Below are 16911 nucleotides of genomic sequence, written 5' to 3' on the forward strand. Positions count from 1 at the left end.
GCCGAAGGCTTTTTATGAATTCTTTGCTATGAATCTCAAACCATTCCTCTATAGTAATATTATCATACCTGTTTAATAATTGAGGAAAATGAAGCTTAAAGACACAAAGTACATCGTGCCCAAGGCCCTGGGGCTAGGAGGTGGCCAAGCCAGGACTGCGCTGTGCTGACGCGAGTTCATGGGCATGACCATTGTACTCTGCTGCCAACTTAAGTCCTCCCGCCTATGCATATTTATGCCAACAAAACAGATAAGTCTGCTTTCCCTAGGCTTGACCCTTATGCCTGTATAGCACCATCCTCTGGGAGTCTTAATGTCCACACACTATCTACCATCAATGATGGAAACACAAGGCAGTGGAGTGAAGTGGAGAGTTATGAATTCTCCACGTAGACCACTTGGGTGGCAGGTCTGATTCTGCCACTTAGTTGTTCTGTGATTTCGGGCTAATTACTGCACATCTCCAAACCTCAGTTTTGCTGTCTGTGAAATGGAGTTGTTAATGACACCTGTCTTCTAGGATATTTGTGAGGATCAATAGACACAAATAAGACACGTAATGCACAAACATAGTAATTGGCCCAAAGTAAGCTCTTAATATATTTACCTTAAAAAGGGGAAGGGCAATGAAAGGGGAAAAAAAGGAGGTAGAGTATAGGTTCTTAGCTAGATATTACTACGGTGGCAAACGGTAATGCTATTCTTGATAAATTTGCCTCTCTCTATCCTTTTGCAGTTTTCTTCCACTGTCAAACTTTCTCCTGGCTATCACTTCCCTTTTGGGAAACTGATGCTGTAGAAGGGAAGACACTTAGAAAGTAGGTAGGGTTATGAACACGATGATGATTGTTTTCCAGAGACAGTACGCTTTTAAAAATATCTTTTCATGGTGATAGGGAAAAAAAGATGTGTATTCAATTGCTTTGTTTTATATATTCATTCATTCATTACATATAGGAATATTTTAAAAATCCACATTTATTTATTCTAAGGAGATTCGAGAGGTTGAAATCCCTTATTCCAAGAGTGACTGTGGTCTCCTGGTATTTAGTCATAAGAAGGACTCAGTTGTGATTTTGCTACTAGACCCCAGGACCAGGTTCTTGACCCTCCATGTCATGAAAATGAACACCAGACTCGAGAAAGAATGCTGGTGGAGTTTATTAGAGATAGCATACCTGCAAGGGAGCTGACTGGAAAGAGGAAGGGGGATTGTGCAAAGAATGGAAAAGCCACTTTTCCAGAGGGTGGAAAGGGTATAGGGAAGCATTCTTCAATACCACGGTCATTAACTTGTGGTCATTACTTCTCAGAGGACACAAGACAATCACAGGATGTCTTTCTCCATGGTTGACATTCTTTTAGGGGCCCTGGAAAATAATAATACTTGTACAAGCAGGCTTTAAATTGAGACTTCTAATTTTGCCCAGACACCCATTACTCCTAACGACTATTATCTCATTTGTTTGCTTTCCCAGAAGGAGGTATTTGTCTCTAAGCCTATGGAAACTTTTAACCTTTGCCTCAGACCAGTGGCTTTCAGGAGTTAAGTCCCTCTTGCTTTTCCTACACTGTCTCCATTTCATTCCCTTCGGTTAAAATCATGCTATTTGAACTCTCTTTGACCATCTGGGATCATATTACTTCCCTACGTGGCAGCTAGATAACCTCCAAAATTTGCAACTTGGAGTCTTCGTTTCTTCATCTATGGAAGGGAGGTTCGCAAAAAATAATTTGTAAACTGAAAAAGTTAAATGAGCTAAGCTAGAAAAAGTGCCAGTATCCATGTTTGCTACATGACAGACTTTCCGTGAGTAGCTTAGCGTTTCCCGCACCAAACATCATGCTGTAGAGAAACTAACAATAAGTTCAAATCATATACGGACTAAACTTTTACATGAAAGAGATGGTATGGACAGAATTCAGGGGTGTGCCATGAAAATTTTCTTACCAAACATAACCTACGGTTTCCCAACTTTGCTCCTTGTGAACAGATAACCAACACTCTCTGCTAAGCAGATGTTAGTTTGACATGTAACTGATTTGCTCTTTTCTTTGTAGTTGTGGCTATTCTTGTAAGTGGAACAATATGCTCTTTAAAAAGCCATCTGAAAGCATCGTATATCCTCAGATGGCAGAAGGAAATGAAAATAAAATATTTAAACTTTTATATTAATATCACTAAATGTTTAGAAATCATAGCCTTTCGAGAAGTACTACCCAGAGGTTTCACGGATACTTTGGATCTAAAATTATTTCCCCAGGTGTTCTACATATGGCCGATCACTTGATTCTAGGCCTCTGCATTCCTCTTGAGTAAAGAAACAGTCTTGATTTAAAAGGTCCAAGTCAGCTTTAGCTCTTTCTACACATCCACTGTTGTAGGGGCATTTGAGTTTTGTTTCATTTGTTTGTTTTTTTAATGTGGAAAAGCCCATTAAGACTAAGGCCAACACGGTTTATGAAGTGTTAGTTATTAATGAGACTCATTACTGAAATACCTCATTAAATTTGTATATAGGTTTAACTTATACATGATTTCTCTATTATAGTTCAAATCCTTATCTCATTTTACCTTTGTGGTCTTTTATCAGTGACAGTATTAGCTTAGTAACAAGGGTGGGGGAAATTAATGAGATTCAGGGTTTGACTTCAGTTCTACGACAGTATCCTAACAGTTACTAGGACAAAAATCTACTACGTGATAAAGATAGTCCACGTTTCTGTTAAAATCAATCTACGAGAAAAGTAAAAATTGCTTGTCCTACTTCCCAAAGCATCTATTATTATAAAAGAGATGAAGAAAAAGATAGAAAGCAAAACTGATGGAAAAGATGAAAAGCAAATCCTTTGAAGCTCTGTGTCTTTCAGCAAATTGGTAGCCTATTGCTCGTTAAGTGTGTCTACATCCTGTAATTACGTTTCTCAGCTAATTTAACATTCTGTATTTCTCTATCCCAGGTCTTCCTCCTTCCCTTACTGAATTACATCTGGAAGGCAACAAAATCACCAAAGTTGATGCATCCAGCCTGAAAGGACTGAATAATCTGGCTAAGTAATAGTATTCTTTCATGACCTTTTATCAGTAGAATGGCCAGATGTATTAGTGCCTGCATGTTCGGAATTAGAAACACGATGGGTGGTGACTGACTGTTTTTGTTGTTGGTCCTAACAAACTCAGACCTCAGCAGGACCAATTGTTTCTTTAAAAAACAATGAAATAGCATACTTACCCTAACCGTGAAGACTATCTACCATATTATTTTTAGATTAAGACATATTATATGTACCTGGTAACTGATTAAGTCAGTATGTTCCTTCAATATGTTCTAACTTAGTTGCATTAAACAGAAGGTCAAGTAAATTATAACAGTGTTCAGAATTTGAAAATGCCTTAAAATGAAAGTTACCAGGACATGGACATACTGGGCATCCCACCCTATGGTATTGGAATAATTATGATGAGATTCTCTCACTTCTGTTCTTTGAAGAGTTTAAAATGTCTCTGGACATCTAGCGTAGTCTAACAAAAGAAGTTATTATTTTTTTTAACAAAAAAATAACTTTTTTTCCCTGATAGATAATCATTTGTTCCTTTTCTGCTTTCTAGTCTAACTTTAACCTTCCTACATTAACAATCTGGTTAAGTAATAAAAAAAAAAAGGGAATGCTTGCAAACTATTTGCTTTATCTTCAAGAAGCACTTGGCTCTTGAATGGTATTACAGAATGTTCTCACAAAGGAGCACAGTGTTATGCCAAATTGACTCACTCCTCTTTTATCTTAAAAATCTTATGGTAGATAAATAAATATAAAGTATATCATTTATTCTTGAGAATTAGCTAAGACCAGATGATGTATAATACATCTTTTCTCATTTCTGTGGAGATTTCCAGTGAGCCAGTGGATGGTAAGGGCTAAAGGTGAGCCTGTACCTGTGACTCTAGCTGTCCTTTCTTACCCTGGTGTCTCCAGTGATAAGAAATCATTTATCTAGGGACGCCTGGGTGACTCAGTGGGTTAAAGCCTCTGCCTTCGGCTCAGGTGGTGATCCCAGAGTCCTGGGATCTAGCCCCGCATTGGGCTCTCTGCTCAGTGGGGAGCCTGCTTCCCTTCCTCTCTCTCTGCCTGCCTCTATGCCTACTTGTGATCTCTGTCTGTCAAATAAATAAATTAAAAAAATCTTAAAAAAATAGAAATCATTTATCTAAAGATACTTGAATTACAGTCTCTAATACAGCAAATATATTTTGAAAGAGTATTAGGCATCACTGACCTTTCTTTGTGATCCGGTCCCTCTAGCTGCAGAACAATGTAGGAAGACAAGTTGCATTGCCTATTTTGTAGAACGATCTTTAGGATGGCCAGTAGTAGTTGCAGTAGTAATAGTAGAGATGAACAATAATCTAATTCCAAATATGGTAAATCATTAATAATATCTGTGCCTTTTTAGAAGAAAAATTCATTTTGTACTGAAAGTGGTATGGAGATTTTTTAAAAATTCCATTCATTAAATGGAACAGACTGACTCAAGTGGCTAAGCAAACTTTTCTGACTCGAATTTATCAAACAAATTTCCTTTTGGAATCAAGCCTTGAAAAATCTGTCTACGAAACCATCACATCCTCATGTTGTTTATTCTTCACTGATGTTGGAACATGAGAGGTATTTTGGTGTTGAGCATCAAAACTGTGAAAAGAAGGAAAGAGCAGCTGCCCCTGATCTTGGAACATTGTTGCAGGGCAAATATTCCAATTAGTTATTAGAAACAAGTGGAAAGAAAATGGTATACGCTTCTCTCCAAAAATATGAGATGGTTTTCAGGCACACCTCCCTTCTGTTATACATGTATACCTCTGTGATCATCTCCCTAAGTGGATTTTATTCTTTGACGGAAAGAATAATGGTTTTTGAGCCATGCGTCCTCTGCCTTCATAAACCTAGGATAATATTGTGAACATAGTAGTAATATTGTGAACATATTTATTGATTGAATATATAAATAAACCATCAGCAAAGTGAAGTTTCTTTGAATCAATTATTAGGATTATCATATTCTGAAACTGAATTAGCCCAAAATTGGAAATGGGACTTGAAGTGTTGTAAGGAATAGAAGACATGTTTCTATAACAGAAAAGAAAAGACCAGAAACAAGAGATAAATGTCTGCGATTGGGGGAAAAAAACAAAATGTTCTCAGCCAAGAGGTCAAATCAATAATCCATAACTAAGATAAACCAACTATTTTACTAATAGCCTAAAATCAATATACTGCGATCTCAATTATTTCAAATACCAAGCCATGATTAAAATTGAAAGACTTTGAACAGATAAACCAAAATCTAAATCCCAAAAGGGCTCAAAGATCAAAACAAGCTGAAGGGAAGCAAAAAGTGTCCTACAGATAGTTCCCAAGCTGATTCCACTACATTTGAAGGATCCCAGTAGACTCCGCCTCTTTTTTTTTTTTTTTTTTTTAAGATTTTATTTATTTATTTGACAGAGAGAGAGAGCACAAGTAGGCAGAGAGGCAGGCAGAGAGAGGGGGAAGCAGTCTCCCTGCTGAGCAGAGAGCCCGATGCGGGGCTCAATCCCAGAACCCTGAGATCACGACCTGAGCCGAAGGCAGCGGCTTAACCCATTGAGCCACCCAGGCCCCCCATCTCCTCTTGTTTCTCTTGGAGCTAGATTCTGGCTCTCTTTCAATACCTTATTGTCTCATCCCTGGTATCCCCTCTCTGCCTTTTTGGATTGGCAGCACCCCGGTTTTGACAGAGTCATGCATCCCCAGAATGCCAAATACATTAACCTTATCTCCAAGTCGACCCCTGCCTTTTGAATCCCATTTACTAGGAAGATACCTCACAGCTGCAGAACTTTGACCTTTCATGCATTTAATTTAAAAAATGCAACCCAAAACTTTGAGTGGCATTGTATAAGAAATGTCAGGGGCCAAGAAAGAGACAACTTAGGTCAGAGATCAAGACCAGTAGCCGGGAATGTCGGCACCAGGCAAATTCTGATATTAACAGGTGGTCATTGATAAAACTCAAACAAAAACAAGATGCTAATTCTGTTAACCTTCCTGGCAGGTGTGTTTATTGATTCATTAGATCCTTCTACCTTTTATTTCCAATGAATAAATTTATATAATAAATATACAGTTATTTGATTTCCACAGTGACCAAGATGATAACAGTAGTCCTTTTAGTTTTCTCTGAAGTGAATTCATTATATTCATTATACAGAGAAATCAATTTGACAGCTCTTCATTGATCGGAACAAACTCTGTGTTCATACTGTGTATGCTACAAAACAGTCACTTTTCTGTAGGAGCGACACACAAGTCATTAGTCCCTTGAGTTTTTTTAAGAGGGTGACAACAGGAACATTTACTAGGGGACGCCTGTCAGAAGGGTTTCAAAGAGAGTGACTCCAAGCTGGGAATTTGAGAACAAATGGGCTTTATCTGAGCTCGGGAAGGTTGCAAAAAGCATTCTAGGCAAAGAGAACACTAAGAGTGAAAACAAAGAATGTCCTTTCCCGTTGACTGGATAAATCTACACAGTGCCTGTGAGGAAGGCCGGGGTGTGCAGTGCGCGCATTCATTTCTTCTTTCCTTCTCAGGTTGGGGCTGAGTTTTAACAGCATTTCTGCCGTTGACAATGGCACTCTAGCCAACACTCCTCATCTGAGGGAGCTTCACCTGGACAACAATAAGCTGATCAAAGTACCTGGTGGGCTGGCGGAGCATAAGTACATCCAGGTAATGCAGTACCACTAAATAGTGTGAGGGGTAACTAGGGAGCAAACCCTCCCTACTGGGATGTTAGGGGGCAGGAAGGGAAGCTCTGCTTACAAATCTTTTTGCAGGAAGTTATTTTTAATGTTTCCACATAAATATTCATTCTGGTTTCATGAAAAACACAAGTTTATTTTTTTTAAAGATTTTATTTATTATTTATTTGTCAGAGAGATAGAGCACAAGTAGGGGGAGCGGCAGGTAGAGGGAGAAGCAGGCTCCCTGCTGAGCAAGGAGCCCAGTGTGGGCCTCCATCCAAGACCTTGGGATCATTACCTGGGCCGAAGGCAGAGGCTTTAACCTACTGAGCCACCAAGGCATCCTGAAAAACATAGGTCTAAATTATTATTTTTTTAAATAAGACTGTTACCTTAAACTAGTTATAGTGCTGACTTCCAGAATGTAATATTTTTAGTGAAGCAGGCAAGATAGTTTGAAGTCATAGATCACTGTAACAGAAACATACTGATTGAAAAAGATGGTATAATCTGTGAACCATAGATATGGAATAAAATAGCAGTTATAACTTTTAGCTTCAACAGATGTCACATAGGTCAAAATGGAATATTTAGCTGGCAGTGTGACTGAGTTAACTTTATATAGATTATTGAGTTATAGTACATTCATAAGAATAAGAAGATACCATCCAGGGGTCCACTGTGGTAACAGAGCTTTCTAGTCTGTAAATCTATAAATGTATGGCATGTTCATTAGCTTAAATAATAACAATATTCTCATACATAATAGCATAAGACTTCCATTGTTACTTTGAGGAACTAGAACAAATATGTTATTCCAAATTTTTTATTTAAAAAATTAATAAGGGAGTTATTCATAAATTTTCTGTATTTGCTTGTTTTATCTAATTTTTCAGTTTCTTTAAAGGTCATATTTAAATTGTCTCTTTCAGAAATTTACATAGGTACTTAGTTCAGTCATGACGATTCAGAAATTATATGTTGGAGTGCCTGTGTGGCATAGTCGGTTGGGTGTCAGACTCTTGGTTTTGGCTCAGGTCATGATCTCACCATTGTGAGATCGAGCCCCACATGAGATCTGTGCTCAGCGTGGAGTCTGCTTAAGATTCTCTCACTCTCCCTCTGCCCCACTCCGCTGTGCTTGCATTCCCTCTCTCTCAAATAAATAAATAAATTTTGTAAAAAAACAAATTATACCTTGACATTGATGTTCTATTATAAACAAATCATTTTTATAAAGTTGCCATTTTGGTAATGTTTCCACTTCTTTGATTGGGGTTCAAGATAGGTTTATCCCTTACTCGCTGTCAGTTATATCAATATGTTACTGATCTCTCTTCTTTTTTTATTCAGTTGTGATAAAAATTCCAAATGAGATTTATACATCATGATTTACATAAGGATTCTGTTGTTGGGGGGCATTTTGGGGGGGGCAGTTGTTTTGTTTTCATTTTTATATCCTAGAATAATCAGTTTTACCTTCTTGATTATTGTTTTTCAAATGTTAGTCTGGTTGTATTACTGAGTTCATAAAATAAGTTTAATGAGTTAATTTAGAACATTTATGGGATAGGCTAGGCTCAGATGGGTTAGAATGGTTGGAAAATAAAATATCAATGTAATGGTAAGTATTTCATAAAGACTTTGTTTAAATGCACAGATTTATATATACTAAATACATGTATTATGTTTCTTATTGTGGGTCACAGAGAAATTATAAAACATGGTATTGCTATTTTGAAATCTTTGTTGAATATCAGCAAATCTCATGAGGATTCACACAGGGCCTCACTCTTGGTTCTTCTTCTCTAACTGGCTATCCATGCATCAATTTCACCTCCCTTCTTATAGGCTTCTAGGGATTTCATCTAATTTACTGTTTTTTTTTGTAAGTATATAATTCAGTTATTTTTAGCAAAATTATATCATTCTTCAGCCATCTCTAAAATCCAGTTCTTTTTTGTTTTATTTTATTTACTTGAGAGAGAGAAAGAGTGAGCATGAGCAAGGGATAGGCAGAGGGAGAAGCAGGCTCCCCTCTGAGCAGGGAGCCTGACGTTGGACTTGACTCCAGCCCTGAGACCCTTACCTGAGCTGAAGGCAGACACTTAAGGGACTGAGCCACCCAGGAACCCTCACCACAATCCATTTCTAACATTTCTATTACCCCTCAAATATTCCTTGTACTTTTTCTAGTCAATTTTCAATCTCATCTTCTGCCACAGGTAGACACTCAAACTCTTACATTTCAGCATGATGTTAACTACAGATATTTGTAGATGCTCCTAATCAAGTTGAGAAAGTTCTTTTTTATTCTTAAGCTTATTGAAAATTTTTATCATGGATGTGTATTCAAATGCTTTTTGTGTGTCTGTTGAGGTTATCGTGTGGTTTTGGCTTTTATTCCTTTAATATAGTATATTAAGTTAGTTAATTTCCAGCTAAATGAGTTTTATATCTTTGAATAAATCATGCTCCATCTTGGTCATGGTGTATAGATTTTTTTTTAATGTTATGAGATACAGTTTCCTGATATTTTGTTAAAGTTCTTTGTCTATGTTTATATAAATGTTTGATTGTAGGCTGTATGTGTATGTGTGTGATGATTTTTGTCTGGCTTTAATATTAGAAAATAAAATGAATTGGGAATATAGTTTTCTTTTTTACACAGACTGATACTTGCTTTATGTCTTGATATTTTTTTCTCTTGCCTTCAGTATTAGTCATAAACTCTAACCAAACGTGTTTCCCCTTTCTTGCTAATTATTGCTAGGAATTAGAGAATGGAAAATGAAAAGAAGTTTTCAGTTTGAGAATTATTAGAAAAAATACTTGGATGTATTGTTTGACTTAATATCCCTCGCTTGTTTTTATGTGATATCTATTGTTCTCCTTCCAAACCCTTTCTATTTTTTTTAGCATTTTTAAAAAGATTTTATTTATTTATTTGACAGAGAGAGATCACAAGTAGGCAGAGAGGCAGACAGAGAGAGAGGAAGCGAAGCAGGCTCCCCGCTGAGCAGAGAGCCCGATGGGGGGCTCAATCCCAGGACCCTGGGATCATGACCTGAGCCAAAAGCAGAGACTTTAACCCACTGAGCCACCCAGTCGCCCCACCAAACCCTTTCTTAAACAAGGCCCTTTTCCCCTGCATATAAGTGAGTGTTCTGGTAGATGCAACAATATTTTAAGTTAATTATTATGAGGGAATACCTCATAGGTTTTACAATGTACTTTAGAAATTTTCTCTTTCTATATTTTAGCTTTGGTTGTATAAGTCACTTCTTGCTCTTCAAAATTCACATGTACATGATAGAAGTAAAAACCCATTTCTAAAGTCCTTTTCATAAGTCTGATACTTGATTTCCCCAGAGGAAAATCTATGAACATGTTACCATTATCTTAAACATAATCATAAAATGCATTTCGGGAAAAATCCTACTGAACAGTAGAATTATAATCATAAGGTAGAATTTGTAACACATAGTGCATTTTCATTTAAACTTTCTAGGTCTGTTCATTCCAAATGCTGATAGTGTTTCTTAGGGTTTGTGATTATTTTGATTCTAATACTGCCTGTACACTTTTTCTTCACTGTATATTACTTCCTCATTTTGTATAATTTTGTTAAAATGTGCATCACTTTATCTTTGCCCTGAAAACGCAATATTCCATGGAGACACAGCTTGTGAAATAGCGTGAATTTACTCATGTATTCATTCAACATATATTATTGAACACCTACTCAGTTCTAGTAGACACTGAAGATACAGTCATAAAACAGAACAAGTTTCTTTCCTCATGGAGCTTTTATTCTAGAGAGGATACAGACAAAACAAACAAATATATAATAAGCTATATAGTAATAATTACTATGAAGATTTAAAGAAGTGAATTAGGGCAGAAGGGTGGCAGCCCTGGATAGTCAGGAATGACGTCTTTGGTAAGAAAAAGTTACATGAATTCCATGAGGGAGTAAGCCCCAGAGATATCCTGGAGAAGGTCAGTTCATGTGGAGGAAACAACATGTGCCCATCAAAAGAAGGACTGTGATTTTTGTAATAGAGGAAAAACAAGTAGGGCAGAGTGGTTAGATTGAATAGCGAGGGGAGATGAGGTCAGAGCAGAAGGATGTCAGATCCTGTTAGGTTTGTGAGCCGATGTGAGAACTTTGGACTTTATTCTGCATGAGACAGGAAGGCACTGGAGTGTTGAGGGGAAGAATATGTAACTTGGCTTACTTTTTAAAATAATTGCTCTATGAACTAAGAAAGGAAGATTGATTTTAGGGCAGAAGAGGAAGAAGGAACGATGACTTCAATCATCCAGGAGGAGATAATGGCAGTTTTGGACAATGTTGTAGGAGTCAATATGGGGAGAGGACTGGGTTACATGTATGTTTTGAAGATTAAACTAGCAGCATTTGTTGATGGTTGGGTGGAGAGTGTAGAGAAAGGAAGGGTCAAGGATAAAGAATAAAGGGGAAAGAATAAAGTGTTTACATGAATGGCCCCGTCTACTTTGAGGAAAATAATCATTCTCCATTATTTCATTTTGCAGGTTGTCTACCTTCATAACAACAATATCTCTGCAGTTGGGTCTAACGACTTCTGCCCACCTGGATACAACACCAAAAAGGCCTCTTATTCAGGTGTGAGCCTTTTCAGCAACCCAGTCCAGTACTGGGAGATCCAGCCATCCACCTTCCGATGTGTCTATGTGCGTTCTGCCATCCAGCTTGGAAATTATAAATAATTACCAAGAAAACCCTCATTTTTATAACCTGGCAGAAATCCCATTAATATCATTGCTCAAAAAAGAAAAAAAAAGAAAGCTAGATACTGGAAACTTAACTGCAATGTGGATCTTTTTCCCACATGATTTATAATACATAAAGCTGAATATGCAGTTTAAATAATTGCCTACAATAAAAAAATATTTTGCCTGCCATTTTCAGAATTCTTTTTTGAAGCTTTCTGTTGATGTTAACTGAGCTATTGCAGATACTCTTATTCCCTTAAACATAAAATTTGGAGTAAATATATATATATATTTGTCAACAATTTAGAAAAGCTTTTCATATTTAATTCTTAGAAGGATTCAAATAAAAAGTGTCCATCTTCGGTAGCTCATAGGGTGTTAGACCCTTTGACATAAAGTCAAACTTCAAGTTCTGTCTAGCTCTGTGTTAATCCCCGTTATTATTGGTAAAGCCTCATTTGAATATGTAAATTCAATAAGGCTATGTAAAATTTTTGCTTATGTCATCATTTTGAAAAAAATAAATTTACAAATACATTCAAAATTACCATTGTATAAAAGTGTAATTGTAAATCTTCCCTAAACCCCATTTTCTGAAGAGAACAGACATTGTGTTCTAGACAAATATAGCACATCTCTTCAAGTTCTCAGATATTTCTTTTACTCCTGTTTTTTGACATTTGTGTATTATAACTTACATTATCTATGATCAGTGCTAAGCTGATAAAGCCCAAAGCTGATTTTTTTCCCGATTGGTCTAGGAAGCTGGTATTTTCAGGTATTAAAATACTAAATCAGTTTTAAAATATCTTGTGTATAATCAGGCTGCTCACCTGAATATTTCTATAATTACTAGATATATTAGAAATATTTATTGCACTTAGTTAAAACTTCAAATTTAGAACTTTTTTTCTGCAGGATTTATAAAGAGTTATCAAAGCAGACCATTCAGTAGGCCTGGGGAATAGGCTGATTTACAAAAAATAGAGATTTACCAAAAACTACATTAATGCTACCAATGTCTAACAGACAAACATGTGAGGATAGTTTGTTCTGTCTACAACGCTGGCTGTTTTATGGTTGCAAATATTGATGACCAAATCCGAGATGGTTTTTTAAAGGAGATTTTATTTATTTACTTGAGAGAGAGGGCATGCACACACAAATGCACACGTGGAGGGTGAGGTTTAGACAGGGAGGGAGAGGCACAAGCAGACTCCTCGCTGAGCATGGAACCTGATGTGGGGCTCGATCCCATGAGCCTGAGATCATGACCAGAGCTGAAAATCAAGAGTCGGACTCTCAACCGACTGAGCCACCCAGGCAGCCCCAAATCCAAACTGGTTTAAACCAAAAAGGAAAACCCAAAGGGTCCTACTATTAGAAGAGCCTTTAGGTACAGTTTGATCAGAATTCCAGCCAAGTTTCTCTGCAGTTCTTTGCCTTCCTTCATTACATTTTCAAGCGGCCCTCCCTTGTGGTTGAAATATGAATCTCCCTCGTTATTTATCTCTCAGAACACAAAAGCATATCAACACAAAATTTCCAGGAGAAGTCATGAGATTCTCTCTAGTTATTACATAGCTACTTCATAGCCTTATCGAGTAAATGAGTAAAGGCTATTGTTATTCCCATTTCGTAGAAAAGTAGACTGAAGTGACGAGAAACTAAGTAACATTCCTGTAGTCAAATACCTGGTAAATACATGGCAACCAAACTTTCTCTTTTAATCTTTGTATAAGTCAGGATCTGGCAGAAAACAGAATTTACCTCTGAGAGGTCAATTGAATATAGTTAATGAAGGGATTATTCTAGAGCATGTGCAGAGTCTACTGCACCAAACAAGGGACGACAAGGCACCAAGAGATGGCAATGGTAGAAAGCCATTGCCACCCAAATGGCTATGAGGGTAGGGAAAGAATTGAGTTTCTGGAGCCAAGTGAGAGGACAACTTCGGAGGATTTCTGTGCCTGGAGCACTATGTTCCGGGAAGGATGCCACATCTGCCAGAGGTTGGGTACTGAAGCAAGGTATGTCCCCTTCTCTCCTTCTACATCGGACCCTCCTACTGATGCAACCTAAAGGGAAGACAACCGTCAAGAAAGCCAGAGAGAGGAAGGTTCTTCTTGGGGCAGGACAGAGATGGAAGATAAAAGGATCTAGTCAGGGCTCTTGGAGAATAACTAATAAGCCCAGCACCATAACTATATCTGTAGGATTATTAAACAAATGTCACCACCCACAGATAAACATGATGTTCACATCCTATGTCATCCCAGGCACTTTTTCTGAAACCCAATTATTTTAGGCTTTTCTGCATTGATCAGAGGTGCTAACAAATAAAACAATATTTGATGAAACTTGGTCAAAGAATTAACTGAATCTGGTTTTCCATTAGGAAACATGGGGCTATTTTCATAATGTTTTGAGTGAAGCAGAGTTTGCTTATTTAAAGAAATGGTTAGCATTAAAAATCAAATGGTAAACAGAAAACTTACACTGTCAATATTAATGGGTAACTATGTATTTTACACAAATTTGGCAGAAAATAAAAATAATATTTGAATAATCATGAGAATCAGAGCATAGAGCTCTGAGCTCTTGTAGTCAAAGTCATATTCTTTATGACAATTACAACCTGAAATATACAGGGCTTTGTGTAAGCTATTTAATCACATGTTGGACTTTCATGAAGAGATCCTGAGTGATATTTATTCACAGCCTGGCATTGGGCAATAAATAAGTAGGAAAGGCTATTTCTTGATTCAGCATCTCATTCATTCATTTATTCATTCATTCATTCATTCATTCAATAAACTAGCACTGGATATATTGTAAATATGAGTCAAGACTAGGTAGAAAGATAACAACAGCAACAGATATTTATTTCTGGAGTTTATTAAGTGAATACAAAGTTTCTGTGCCAGGCTCTTCCTGGTCCGTATCTGCCGATCACAAAAATCCCATGAGAATGTACTGTTTCTATTTCACAGGTGATGAAATTCAGACATAGTACCTGCAGAGTCAGAGTCATAACTCTGATGTATGCTGATTGAGTTAGTGTCAGCCTTTGCTTTTGCCATAGTTTACAACTATGCAACTGTACAATTCAAAGCATGTCAAGGCCAAAGGTGGTAGTCTGAAAAACTGAGAAGGAGTCTCTTCATGGCTCTCAGTGGTTCCTCTGCATTGTGGTAATAAGTCATTGTCCTGACATGCAGGTGACATAAACATATTTACTGTCATTTATTCAATACAGTGTCTTAACTGTACGTGCAATGTCTCATTTAATAGTTACAATGGCCTTGTGGATTACGTATGGTTTTTTAATATCTTTTTTACAGATGAGCAAATGAAGCCTCAGAGAAGTCAAGTAGCTCTCCCATGGACACACAGCTTGTAAATAAGAAAGGCAAACTTTCCATTCTTTTCAATGTGTTGAAAAGAGCCTGCAGCTCTTTAGAAAGAATGCATTTGTGTCCAACAATGAGGAATCCCTGAACATCATAGCATCTTTCATCTTTGCCATATGGTGCAGAGCCATAAAATAATGGGTCATCCCACCACTGTGATTTGTTACACTTCAAAAAGAATAAATTTGTCCATTTAAAAAAAATGAAGCTATAACACTGTTCAACTTTTAAAAATGTCCGGTATTGGCATGTCTAATATGGTACTCATGAGCATATCCAGGTAGAAGCACTAGAAATGTGATGGAACTGAAGAACTGAATTTTAGTTAAGTTTAATGAATTTAAAGTTAATAGCCATATGTCACTAATGACATTGTATTGGATATGGCATTCTAAACACTCCCAATGAGTTTTAATTTTTTTTAAAGATTTTATTTACTTGACACAGAGAGAGAGAGAGAGAGAGCGAGAGAGCGTGAGCATGAGTTAGGGGGTAGGGGCAGAGGGAGAGGGAGAAGCAGGCTTCGCACTGAGCAGGGAGCCCTACTAGGGACTTGATCCCAGGACCCCAGGATCATGACCTGAGCCACCCAGGCGCACCTCCCAATGAGTTTAAATACGATTTTCCTGGTGTGGAGTGTATTTCTATTCATACAAAAATATTTACTAGGCCCGTGTCTAACTAAGGACATAAGAATGAATATGATGCCACTCTTGACTTAAAGGTGGTCATATTTTAACAAAGACACAATCATTACAAATAATGGAAATGCAGAGGGATAAATTTTATCATTAGAATTAAAGGCGTGCTTCATTTTACTGTGCTTTACTTCCTTGTACTTTGCAGATGTTGTATTTTCTAAAAATGGAAGGTTTGAGACAACCCGGCACTGAACCAGTGTATCGACATTTTCCAACAACATTCACTCACTTTGTGTCTCTGTCACATTTTGGTAATTCTTGCACTATTTCAAGCTTTTGTCATTATTATTGTATTTGTTATGGGGATCTGTTATCAGTGATTATGACTCATGGGAAGCTCATATGATGGTTAACATTTTTAAGCAATGAAGCATTTTAAATTAAGATACATACATTTTGGGGGCGCTTGGGTGGCTCAGTGGGTTAAGCCTCTGCCTTCGGCTCAGGTCATGATTTCGGGGTCCTGGAATTGCACCCCTCATCGGGCTCTCTGCTCAGCAGGGAGACTGCTTATCCCCCTCTCTCTCTCTCTGCCTACCTCTCTACCTACCTGTGATCCCTCTCTCTGTCAAATAAATAAATAAAATCTTTAAAAAAAAACATACATTTTTTCAGACACAATGTTATTGAACACTTACTAGACTATGGTATAGTGTACATATAACTTTTATACGCAGTAGGGAACTAAAAAATTCATTTGATTCACTTTTTTGGGATATTGGCTTGATTGCAGTGGTCTAGAACTGAGACCACACTATTTCCAAAGTATGCTTCTATATACAAGCTACATGAATGGCTCATAGGAGGGGTAATCAGCTCTGTCAAGGGTAGCAGAATGAGCACAGAGGACCATGAAAGACTTCACTGAGGAAGTAATTTTTGAGGCGGGTTTGGATGAATGTGTAAGAGTTCAATAGGAACATTTGGAAGAAAGGACTAAAGGCAAGAAAGTAGGAAGTATGAAGACCCAGAAGTGTGTCTAGAGACATCTTCTCTGATAGGCTGACACAAAAGGAGGGCTTCATCAACTTCTTTGATTCTTCTGAAACACATGGCAGTCTACGGTTACCTTTGATATCCACAGGGCTAGAAAGGATATCAGAAGAAGTCACTCTTTTCCCTTTGTCCACAGTCTTGCTGGCCCACAAGACGTCGATCTCCCAGAATGGTCAATAGGAGGGAGGAAATGGTTTTATTTTTCCTCTCTCTTACACCTCCCAAGGGATCCCACTCTCATCACTCCAGTGAAAAGGTAGT

The 16911-nt window shown here is 37.4% G+C and overlaps 1 protein-coding gene across 4 annotated transcripts in view; it reads left to right on the forward strand.

Moving 5' to 3' along the window:
* The window catches only part of DCN (decorin), a 44785-nt gene extending 29603 nt beyond the window's left edge, over nt 1–15182 (forward strand). For 2 of the 4 annotated variants that reach the window (XM_080810433.1, XM_080810434.1), the window contains exons 6-8: nt 2962–3055; nt 6627–6765; nt 11340–12358. In XM_080810433.1, coding sequence (XP_080666559.1) covers nt 2962–3055; nt 6627–6765; nt 11340–11534 — 428 coding nt within the window. In that variant the 3' untranslated portion in view covers nt 11535–12358. Of the gene's footprint in view, nt 1–2961; nt 3056–6626; nt 6766–11339; nt 12359–14884 lie in introns of those variants that run through there. The other 2 variants (XM_080810436.1, XM_080810435.1) reach the window with 2 other exon arrangements.
* The last annotated feature ends 1729 nt before the right edge of the window (nt 15183–16911 follow it).

This window comes from Martes martes (genome assembly GCF_963455335.1).
Source record: "Martes martes genome assembly, chromosome: 8".
NCBI classification, from domain to species: domain Eukaryota; kingdom Metazoa; phylum Chordata; class Mammalia; order Carnivora; family Mustelidae; genus Martes; species Martes martes.